Raw genomic sequence first — 12,186 nt, 5'->3', positions numbered from 1 at the left:
CATGATTAGTATTCTCTCTGATTTACACTTCAAACATAAGATCCTAGCAAACACTAAAAACCGGAAACAAATACACTGGTGTTCTAATATTATTCCCATGTGCAACAAATCTATATAACAAAAAGATTTCCAACTTCAAATAAAGGTTCATTTACGCTCTGTGTTCAAAATACAATATTCAGCACAACCCAAGCATTTTTACAATTTCCTAATGTCAGTCATAATGGTATTTGCCCTGAATTTACTTCATGGAACTTAAAAATGCCAAGTAAGCTCTAATTTTTCCTCTATGTGTTTATTTTCAATGACCAATAAATCTCTGGCAGACTTATATAGTCACAGTTTTCCCTTATTTGAGGCGAATAATAGGGTCCCGAGTACCTGGGTGGTTGCCGGGCAAGGCTGGCAGGCTCTGGGTTGACGGTGTGGCTGGCATAGTGTGTAGACTCACGGGCTGTAGTAATACTGAAGTGGAATAGTCCGAAAACTGAAGAAAGCAGAGTGCATATTCAAATAAACATTTTATAATAAGTTTTCCTTTTTTCATTACTTAGATTCCTAGGCTTCCAAGGGGCACTATTCTAAGAAGAGTATACTCTCAACTGGACAAGAATTAGTAATTGTGAACTATTACTTTAGTTTTTTAGGTAATAACCACTTGTAAAATGTACTGCTTCTCTGTCTGGCTTCATGCCCATTGCACCTCGTTTCCCAGGTAAAAGTAAATAAAACAAACGTGTTGCTTAAAAAAAATAAAAGCAGGAATATATAGCTCAATCTGGATTCTGTTGTTTCACACTAAATATGAAATCTCAGCCTCAAACAGGAAAAGAAATATCTTGACCCTACAGAAAGGCATAAAGTGATGGCATTTAAAAAGGACCAATAGAGATTTAAAGTCTTAACTGGAAATATCTTTCTTGTAATTTTCCTTATTTGTTGCACAAATAGGTCCTGGGCACCTAGATGCCAGGCACTACAAATAAAGCAATAAATAAAACAGGCCAAATCCCTGCCCTCATGGATGGAGGGTGACAAGTGCTCTAAGAGAAAAGCAGGGTAGCAGGGACAAGAAAGGCTGGGGTAGATGAAGTGGGATATTGCTGTGATCACAGTGGCCACTGCAGACGGTAAGTGGAGCCCCGACTCTGAAGTGGGCCTTGTGATAATCTGAGGGGACACACAAGGTCATGTGCTCTGAAGTGGGGAGGCCAGTGTGGTTGGAGTAGAGTATGCCAAGGGAAACAGGGTGAGAGGTGAGGCTGGAGAAGTAATGGAAGGGGTCGGATCAGCATTTTGGGCTTTCACTGAGTAAAATGGAGTGAAGACAAAAATCATGGGTGGGTTTAGAGCAGATAAGTGACATCATATATTAAAAAAAAAAAAGATTGATCTGGTCTCTGTGCTGAGACTAGATCGTATGGAAGGGGTGGGAGTGGAGTGGTGAGTGAAGGCTGAAGCAGGTCTCCCTTAAGAGACTGCTGTAGAATCTAGCTGGTGGCTTGGACTGGGATGTGGAAGTGGAGGTAGTGAGAGTGGCTGGACAATGGACATATTTTGATGGTAAAAGGTAAAAAGGTAGAGGGTCAAGCACTATTTTCCAAGGTTTTTGACCTGAGCAACTGAAATAGTGGCATGGTTATTAACTGAGGAGGAAAAGACTGCAGGAAGGGCAGGTAGGAAGCCAGAGCTGGGAAGAAAGCAAAGGAGATGTTATGTGGAAGGTGGATGCATGAGTTCTGGGCTTAGGGGAGGGGTATGGGCTGCAGATACCAATGGTAAGTTGTCAGAATTTGAATGGTATGTCAAGATATGAGACCAAAAGTCCACAGAAGAAAGAATGTAGGAGTCTGAAGCCTGAGCCCTGGGGTCTCCAACATTGAAAGGCTGGTATAGGAGGAGGGGCCTGCAAAGGAGAAGAAGTGAGATGAGAGAAGAACCAAAAATGAGTGGTGCTGGAAAGCCACGTGCAAAAAGGAGGAAGTGACTGGTTTTGTCTTGCTGATAAATCGGGTAAGAGGAGGACTGCAAACTGCAGTCCCAGATTGGGTAATACGGAGGTCACTGCTGACCTGGCAAAGAGGGTGGCGTGGTAAGGGTGAGAGCTTGTGAAGTCTGTCAAAGAGGACGGGAGGAAAGAAGTAGGGACAGCTGATGTGAACAACACTAAAAGAATTCTGGTCCTTAGTCGTCTTTCTAACAGAAGGGAGACTCAACTCATTTATCTGAAAAGATTTTCTCTGTCTGACTTATTTCACTTAGCATAATACCTCTAGGGTCATCTGCATGTTTTTGCAAATGCAAAATTTCACTTTTTTTTTTTTTTAGATTTTGAGAGAGAGAGAAAGGGAGAGGGATAGAGAGACAGAAATATCAATGAGAGAGAAACATCATCGATTGGCTACCTCCTGCACACCCCCTACTAGGGATCAAGCCCGCAAGCGGGGCATGTGCCCTGACCGGGAATCGAACCATAACCTCTTGGTTCCTGGGTTGACAATCACTGTGACACGCTGGCTGGGCAAAAATTTCATTCTTTTCTATGGCTGAGTAATATTCCATTGTATATATGTAAGTCAGACAGAAAAAGATAAATACCACATGATTTCATTTATCTATAGAATCTAACAGACATACAAAACAGAAACACACAGATACAGAGAACATTGTGATGGTTGCCAGATGGAAGGGAGCTTGGGGAGATGGGTGAAAAAGGAGAAGGGATTAAGAAATACAAATTGCCAGCTATATAAACAGTCATGGGATGTAAAGTACAGCATAGGGACTATAGTCAATAATATTGTAATAACTATGTATGGTGTCAGATGAATACTGGACTTAGGGTGATGAGCTTGTAAGTTAAATAAATGTCTTATCACTATGTTGTACACCTGAAACTAATATAATATTGTATGTCACCTGTAATTTAAAAAATTAAAGATTAAAAAGACAATAAGGAAAAGTCCTAACAAGGGCTATATCGATACATTACAGATACAAAGAGACATTGAGAAGAACATCAGAATTAATGACCAGGAGTTCCTTTTAGGCCATGATAATCTGACTAGGTGCACTGCCGGGGAAGGGTTTCATTACTTACATTCTCATATGTATGACTTGAGGCGAGGTTGTGACTGGTCCTTTGGGCAAACCTAGGATAGTGTGATAACACAGCATGATTACCCTACAGTGAGAACACAAATGCAAAAAGTAAGATGACTTTCCTGGTCTAAAAACAAAACACAAAATGTACCTTCAGACTGTACAAAAGTCTTAATTTTACAAAACAATTCCAATTGGTTTCAGTGCCCAAAAGATCATGATGCCCAAACACCAAACAGAGTGACAACAGCACTGTCCCTTGGCAGTGGCAGCCCTGAGACGCTGGAGTTTGCACAGTACACTAGTAAAAACACAGCCTTCGGTCTTTCCATCAGAGTAGCTACCACGCCATCATTTCCTGAAGGGATGAGAAGTGATGCAGAGCAGAGAGGTTAGGAAGGGAGAGGGGAGGGTTCTGGTTCTGGTTCTGGGTAAGATGGAGTAAACACACTTGGCCTTGTCTCTCCCATTAAATGCAACCAGAAAACCTGGGCAGAATGAATGTATGGGGCAAGTGTTTGAAGACTGAAAAGTAAATAGCTACAGGCTGACTTGGACAGAAGACAAGAATTAAATATCACTGACTCGCTGGTGAACTGACCATTTTTGTCCTCTGGTATTTATTCCCCAACCCGAATGCAATGCAGCCTACAACCCAACAGTGGGCAGGAAGGACACGCAGAGCTCTAGGAGAAGCCCTCTCATTCTCACTCGAGGAGCAGTGTGCTCAGAGAGTTGGAAATCCCTCACCCATTTTTCCCCCTCTTCTCTCTGTTCTCACACCCCTAACCCCAGACATTCCCAAGGTGGCTGCAGTGACATCAGGGATTACAAGGAACTGTAGGGGTTTAAAACTCTGAGTGAAGGGAACCTTCCTCTCTAACAGGTAGAACTGTGATCCCGAGAGGATAGGACAAACTTCCTTTGTTTTTTTCCTCTCTGTCCTGCCCTTTGGTCCCACGAGCACAGTGAGGAAAATGCATGGCATAGTAAACCTCCAGTTTCTGACTGGAGAACCAAAAAGGGAGGCAAAGTACTAGGGAAACCACAAAGAGGGACATATTTGAGAGTACAAACTCATAAAGTTGTGAAATCTCTGATCTGTAACTGTGGATCTGTTCCCAGACAGAGTGCCAAAGACAGTGAGACCTGGACACACAGCCTGCTGGACAGACCTTAGACTGACCACTGAATGAAGCATATGTGAGACAGATGTGAATAGCACTGTAAAGGCTTTGAAAACAGCTGCATGGGAACTGCAGCATATAAAAGGCAGATTAAAACTGTGGTATGAACCTACCAAGGTTGTTTGCCTTCTAATATCAAAATACAGACATTCTCAATAGGACTAAAATAAGAGCAAGTATCTCATAACATTAAAAAATATCCAGTAGACAATCCAAACTTACTAGACATTTGAAGAACTGGGAACATTGCAAATTGTGAGAGAAAAGACAAATCGACAGATGCTGATACCATGAGGATACAGATGCTGAAATTATCTGAGGTTTTAAAGCAGCTCTTATACAAATGCTTCACCAAGCAACTGCAAACACTCTTGAAAAAATGGAAATGCAGAAGCCTTAGCGAAGAAACACAAGACATTGTCAAATGGTAATTTTAGAATTGCAAAATATAATAACTGAAATTTAAAAATAATTACAGAATGAGCTCAACAGCAAAAGGGGATGACAGAGGAAATACTCAGTGAACTTGAACATAGATCAGTAGAAATTATTCAATCTAAAAAACAGAAAGAAAAAAAGAGTGAGGTAATGAACAGAACCCTAGGGATCTATGAGACAATGACAACAGATCTAACATTTATGTCAACGAGAGTCCCAGAAGGACAGCAGAAAGTGTGTAGTGCTGGGAAAATATCTGAAGAAGTAAAGGCTAAAAACTTCACAAATTTGTTGAAAGACATATATGCACAGATTCAGGAAGTCCAGTGGAGTCGGTTGAATGATGGCTCCCAAAAAACACATGTCCTTATTCTAATTCCTGGAACCTGAGAATATTACCGTATTTGGAAAAAAGCGTCTTTATAGATGTATTGAGGTTAAGGATTCTGTGATGACAATATCATCCTGTATTATTCAATTGGGCCTTAAATCCAATGACAAGTGGCTTGAAAGAGAAAAGCAGTGGGAATTTTAGACAGAGGAGAAAGCAATGGAAAGGTGGAGGCAGAAAATGGAGTGATGTGGCAACATGCCAAAGAATGCAGGCCTGAAGGGTGTGTGGCCCTGCTGAACCTGAGACTTCCAGCCTCCAGAACTACGAGAAAAATAAGTTCCTGTGGTTTTAAACCACCTAGTTTGCGGTGTTGTTGTTTTTTAATGGTAGCCACAGGAAACTAATACATTCAGTAAACCCAAAACAAAATAAAGTAAAATCCATGCCCAAAGACATCATAATCAAACTGTTCAAAATTAGAAAAAAAATTCTTGAAGGCACAGTCAGAGAAAACAACATAGTATCTACAAAGAACAATTTGAATGAATGTAGGTTTCTCATTAGAAACCATTTAGGCCAGAAGGGAGTGGACCAGTGTTTAAAAACTGCTGAAAAAAATGAACTGTTAACCCGGACTTCCATATCCAGTGAAAATATCCTTCAGGAACAAATATGAAATAAAGATATACTCGAATGAAATAATGCTAAGAGATTTTCGCTGCTGATAGCCCTGCTCGAAAACAATGGCTAAAGGAAATTCTTCAGAGAGAAGGGAAATTATACCAAAGGAAAATAAAAGAGCAAAAGAAATGGTAAGTATTGCGTAAATATAATAGACTATTTGTCTCTTCTTGAGTTCTCTGAAATATATTTGTGGGTTGCAAGCAAAATTTATAATATTGTGTGGTGATAGTTTTTTCCCCAATGTATACAGATGTAATATATGATAACTATAATTTAAATGGGGGATCTATATGGTGATAAGGTTTCTACATTTCACTTTAAGTGGTCAAATACTGGTTCTAAGTAGACTTAAAAGTTATGTATATTACAATCCCTAGAGCAACCAGTCCTTGCCCCATATATAAACTATACAAAGTTACAGTACTGACCTATGGAATACTGAAAACATTCAAATAATCCAAAGTATGCAGAAAACAGGAATCAGAGGGGAAAAAGGAACATGCAGAAAACATTACACAATGATAGATAGATCTTACTCTAAACATATAATTACATTAAATGGAAATGGTCTAAGCATACCAATTAAAGACAGAAATTACAAGAATACATAAAAATGCATGACACAACTATATGCTATCTGCAAGAAACTCACTTCAAATGTTTTAATATAGTTAAAAGTACAAAGATGGAACAAGATGTACCACATAAACACCAATCAAAAGAAAGCTAGAGTGGCCATGTTAATATTAAAGTAGACGTCAGGGCAAAGAAAATTACAAGGGACAAAGGGGGGCATCACATGATGATAACAGGGTCAGTTCACCAAGGAGAGAAAACAATCCTAAACGCAGAAGCCCTTAATAACAAAGCTTCCAAACACGTGAAGCAAACGCCAATTTTACAAGCCTTTTCAAGAACTACTCCATACTGTGTGATTCTATTTAGAAACCATTCTCAGAAAGACAAGACTATAGTGATAGAGAAGAGCTTGATGGTTTGGGAGTAAGAGGTTATGACTATAAAGTAACACCACGAGGGAGTTTTTTGGGGTGATGGAACTATTCTGCGTCCTGACTGTAGTGATGGTCACATGAATCTATACATATGTTAAAATTCATAGAACTGTGTATCTCAAAAAAAAGAGGAGTAGGTGTCAATTTTATAAGGAAAATTAAAAAATAAAATTAAAGGGCAGAAAAAAAAAGAGAGCAGGCATTCAAATCAGACCGCCTGGAATTTGAACCTTGTTTATGCCCTGGTTGGGTAGCCTTGGGTTCTTCATTTGAAAAATGAGAATCATGGAGTGCCTACCTCAGGCCTACTGGGAGCACTAGCGAGAAATTAATGGGCATTTCTTAGCCTGCTGCCTGATAGTAAGTGGGCTCTAAGTATGACCTATGACTTTATCCCGTCATCACTGTTTCCAAAGATCCTTTCTGTTATGACTAATCTCATCACTCATTTGTTTTTTGATGTGATGAACAAATTAAACTGCAAATATGGAGTGGAAAAATCTCAAGCTCAGAAGACATCAGGATGGTTGACTTTGCCTCTACTGCGGAATCAGAATTCCTGGGAGCCAGCAATTGTACTTTTCCATAGCCACCCAAGTGATCTTCATGCACAAGATATATGAGAGTAAAAGCAGCAGCTATTAGCTAGAACAGCTACTTAACAGCTATATGAACTTGGGCAAGTTTTATTCCCTAAGTTTCAACCTTTCAGCCTGTAAAATGAGAATAATGGTAACAGCACTGACCCAAGAACTTCTGCAGAGATTAAGTGAAATTAAGAAACAGCAGCAGCTTTGCAAAGCACCTGGCACATAGCAAGTACTCGGTCAATGGTGTGGCCATTACCCTTCAGGATTCTGAACCTCATTTCTCTTCCCCTTCCTTTGTCATTGTATTTCCTCTACTTCCTGTTACCACTTTAAAAATAACAGGAAGAGTCAATTTATTGAAGGTTTATTATCTATCTACCAAGGGCTATATTAGGAGGTGCATACAGCATCTCTGAGGATCTTTGTAAGACGCCTAGGAAGTGTGCTTAGAAGAAAATGAAGGCACACACTAGATAAGTATCTTCTCTAAGGTCACAGAGCTAGTGCAGAGAAGCAGGCTGAAATCCTAACTCAGGTCTGAGTCCTGTGTCTCTAGTTCCCCTGCTGTGTCATGCTCTCTGAAGTATGAGGAATCAGAAAGAGACGGTGTTAAGTTCTGGAGTAAAACTGACATACTTACGGGGCTGTGTCTGTATTTTCCAAGCCCAGCAGATCCACCTGTGGATGAACACTGGGCTGCAAGTTGTCCGTGACAACAGGACTTGGAGAGCTGACACCTAGAACACAAAATGGACTTGTTGCTTGGCTTTAAAACATTCCGCCAGTAACTTGTTCTGTCGGCTTTTCCACAGGAAAGAGAGAGAGAGATTTCCGTCACCATATAATTAATTATGGAATTTTCCTCAAACAGAAATTAAAAAGCCTTATTTAGGGTAATTGGAAAAAGAGAAATTCCCTGCCATGAAGAGAGGTTGTTGAAAAGGTAACAAATGTTATCGTGCTGGGTTTTCTAAAATCCCAAGCTGATCAGGAATGAAAGGGATTTTATGTGTCTTGCTCTACCAACCTCAAAAGTGAAAATCCATTGTATATGCATCTACTCTGACCTTCCTAAACTCTTAACTTCCCATCTTAAGTGAGACACCCCAAAGACCATAATTATGTCCCGCCCCCTCTGAAAATGCCTGATAAAAACTAAAGAAAACTCTTGAACGTAACGGACTCCACACATCCCACTGGTCTACATAAGCAAGCAGCCAACACTTCAGAAATGAAGAAAATTATAAGAAAACCACAAATTTGGTGATACCAAGTATTTTTACTCCGAAAAAACCTAACATAGAAAAACAAACTGATTTTAGTTTGGGCAAAACTTCTGGACTTCAGCATTTTTCAACATCCGTATTGTGTCATTTAGCCAACCTTCTTGATAGGATAGTAGGAGATAACAAATACATAGGTAACCCCAAGTCAAGACTGAATTTTATAAACATCCATTTACATTCAACAAAACCCATGAAAGTAACCACTGCTCTTACTTTATAAGGTAGGAAAGTCTCAGAGGTTAGGTGGCGGAACTGAGATTTCAACTTGGACTCTTCTGATTCAAAAGCCTGTGATTTCTCCTCTACATTTCACCACCATGTGGATAAGGCCTCATAATTCCTGCATTTCTCTACATCAAATATCTCCTTATCTGATGCTATCATATGGTGAAGAAACCCAAAGACAAGAGTGTGTGGGTTCAGAGTGGGCTTAAGTACTGGCCATGGAATTGAACAACCTCTATGAAGCAGGCCCTGTGACTTCCAGGAGATTCTAAGCCAGTGGCATGCGTTTCAAGGACCTCCTCCCCCAGTCGCATCTCATTCCTATACTGGGTATGACCCAACCGTTAGCCAAGAAATAATTACATCTCCTGATACAGTTCTGATATTCGAACTGACTTCAGCCCTTCTCTGGTTGCATTTAATCATGAACCCAAGGAGAGCTGTTTCGCATTCGAGTCTTCTGCTGGTCTGAAAGGCCTGTGCGCTTGCTTACTTAAGTCTGAAAGCTGAGCATTCACGGCGTTGACCTCTTCGGGAGTGGCCCTATGGTTCGGAGTGCTGGGACTTAGGTCAAGAAGATCACAGGATGGCGCAGAAGGTTCACTGGTAATCTGAAAACAAAGCAAACACGAACCTAATTTGGAAAAGCTGTGTCAGGCAGTTTATCACTTAGGCTTTCTCCCCAGAAGCTTTCCTTTGGAAAAAGGAAGATCCTATTTGGATGCATCTCAAGGGAGAATTCTCCATTCCATAGGCAGCATGAATACCAATCACGTCTCACCTTCTACATGGATTCCTGCTTCATTAGAGCATCTTCTTATGACCTCTTATTAACAACTTGATAACATCAAGTTATTGAGGCAAGTACTCTACACCACCAAAACCGCCCCAATCACTAAGGAATGTCTCATCTTTTTCAAGACTGATTTTAACATAAACCTTGCCCCATACTGTACAATTTGTAAACTGTTCAATTGTGTATTTGTTAACATTTCTATTCACTTACATTGGCATCTCCCCTCTGATTATTTTGCTCCAAAATCCTTTGTTGGTTTCGAGTAAACCTGTTTGAATTAGCAAATGTAAAAATTGAAAAGAAAATGGATATTAAAATGCTACAATATTTAACAAATTATTAATATGCAAATATTTAGGAACAAAGACAATCAGCTTCATCACTGCTCAATTCCCAATAAAGTACTTTAATAACTTCTTTCCAGTTTATAGAGGTGATAATGCCTTTAGAGAAAACAGCAAGAAAATGGAAAAGTATTAAAAATAATAATTCCGTCCCCTAGAAATGGTCCTTAACATTATGATGTATTTCCTTCCAGTATATTTTTCTGTAAGTTTATCTATTTTAAACTTAGTTGAAATTACACTTTATATAATTCAGTATCCTAATTCAATTATTTTGCAAGCATTTTCCTAGTTATTCAGAAATACAATTTTTAGTGGCTGCATATTTTACCTTATGAATGTATCACGTATTTAACTATTCTTTTTTTGTTGTTAATCCTCACTGGAGGATATTTTTTCCATTGATTTTGAGAGAGAGTGGAAAGAAGGGAGGGAGGGCAAGGAGAAGGGAGGGGAGAGAGAAACATTGATGTGAGAGTCGCACTGATTGGTTGCCTCCCAAACCTGCAACCCAGGTGTATCGTGCCCTCAACCAAAAATCAAACCCACAACAGGGGCTGATGCTCTGACCAATGAGCAACACCAGCCAGGACGGCACTGGCTTCTTGATGCTAGTTAGTTATGTGCTGGGTATGAACACCTTGCACAGGTCAAGCTTTGAGTAACAAATTTCCTTATCCTTATTTGTACAAATATTCCCTGGATGTAATGAGTACAGACTTCTGGAGATGTTGGAATAGTGAATGTATTTTGCACGTGGGATGAATGTGAATCTTTGGAAACCAGAGGACAGACCGTGATAGGCAGAATGATGCCCCCCAAAGATATCCACATCCTAGTTAACAGAACAGTGAATATGTTAGGTGAGATGGCAAGTGGAACGAAGGTTGCTAGAGAGCTGACTTTAATATGGATATTATCCTGGAGATTATACAGATGAGCCCAATGTAATCACAAAGGTCCTTAAATGTGGAAGAGAGAGGGAGAAGAGAAAGCAGAATGATACCATGTGGGAAGGCTCAACATGTTGGCCTCCAAGATGGAAGAAAGGGGTCATGAAGCAAGGAAAGTGGGAAAGTTAAGAAAACAAAGGAGACTCTAGAGTCTCCAAAAAGAAACGTAGCCCCGCCTACACCCTGATGACAGCCCAGTGAGACCCATTTCGGACTCTTACAAAACTGTAAGATAGTAAGTCTATGTTGTTTGAAAGTAAGTGTGTGATCATTTGTTACAGCAGCTATAAGAAACTAATACACCAGATGTAACTTTTCTAGGAATTTCTCTCTGAATCTCAAGACTTAGTGTTTCTGTCTCACCATCGACTGCAGTTGCTTTTGGCACACGCACAGTTCAAAGAGGAAACAGAATGAGCCATTACAGCAAGTAATTCAACCTCCTGATATCTACACCAAATAAACACACATCCTCTTCAGAAGGAGTTGTGTTTTTTTTAAAAATATATCTTTATTGACTTCAGAGAGAGGAAAGGAGAGGGAGAGAGAAAGAGAGAAACATCAATGATGACAGAGTCATTGATCGAGCCCACAACCTGGGCATGTGCCCTGACCGGGAATTGAACCCTGATCGCCTGGATCCTAGGTCGACACTCAACTGCTGAGCCACGCCTGGCCGGGAGGGAGTTTTTAATCATTGGTCTTATGGTTTGTAACAGAATTCTCCAAAATAAAAACCAGAAGGCAGCACTGTACTGGAAACCATGTGGGCTTCCTTAGATATTTTTCCACGTACAAAGGTTTATGCCACAGAAAACAAAGGGCAAAGGATTGTGAGTTTGTTCAGAACTAAGAGAACACCGATCACGGGGCTCACAGCCTCAGTCGATGCCTTGTCATCTCTTCCTATAAACGGCTGCTGTCTCTGACAGGCAGTAAATATAGGGTCGTGAAGCAAAGAGCTTAGTTGACAGCTCTTGGTTTTACTCCACTGATTCTCTTGGTTCATTCATGATCCGTGGGAAAAAAACCCAGTCCATAAATTAAAAGGCTCAGTGGGGTGTTCACGGGGAGAAGACAAGAAATTAATATTTAATGAGTGTCAATGTGCTAGCACTCTACTAGGTGCTTTTATTTATATACATTATCTCATTTAATTCCCAAAAGAAAACCCTCCGAAGAGGTAGTATTATCCTTTTTAATAAACAGGGGGAAAAACCCTAAGTCTTAGAAA

General features: G+C 40.1%; 1 protein-coding gene across 4 annotated transcripts in view; it reads right to left on the bottom strand.

The window, feature by feature from the left end:
• TOM1L1 (target of myb1 like 1 membrane trafficking protein) overlaps window positions 1–12,186 on the bottom strand; it is a 38,511-nt gene that overhangs the window by 3,244 nt on the left and 23,081 nt on the right. For 2 of the 4 annotated variants that reach the window (XM_087826218.1, XM_087826219.1), the window contains 5 exons: window positions 9,866–9,923; window positions 9,353–9,470; window positions 7,989–8,085; window positions 3,101–3,152; window positions 382–487 (listed from right to left, as the gene is read on the bottom strand). In XM_087826218.1, the coding sequence (XP_087682344.1) occupies window positions 382–487; window positions 3,101–3,152; window positions 7,989–8,085; window positions 9,353–9,470; window positions 9,866–9,923 (431 nt within the window). Of the gene's footprint in view, window positions 1–381; window positions 488–3,100; window positions 3,185–7,988; window positions 8,086–9,352; window positions 9,471–9,865; window positions 9,924–12,186 lie in introns of all 4 variants that reach the window. The other 2 variants (XR_015715872.1, XM_087826220.1) reach the window with 2 other exon arrangements.

Source organism: Miniopterus natalensis, chromosome 17 (assembly GCF_054644295.1).
Source record: "Miniopterus natalensis isolate mMinNat1 chromosome 17, mMinNat1.hap1, whole genome shotgun sequence".
Lineage (NCBI taxonomy): Eukaryota > Metazoa > Chordata > Mammalia > Chiroptera > Miniopteridae > Miniopterus > Miniopterus natalensis.
Note: the sequence above shows the minus strand (reverse complement) of the source record. Positions and strands in the feature narration are given on the sequence as shown.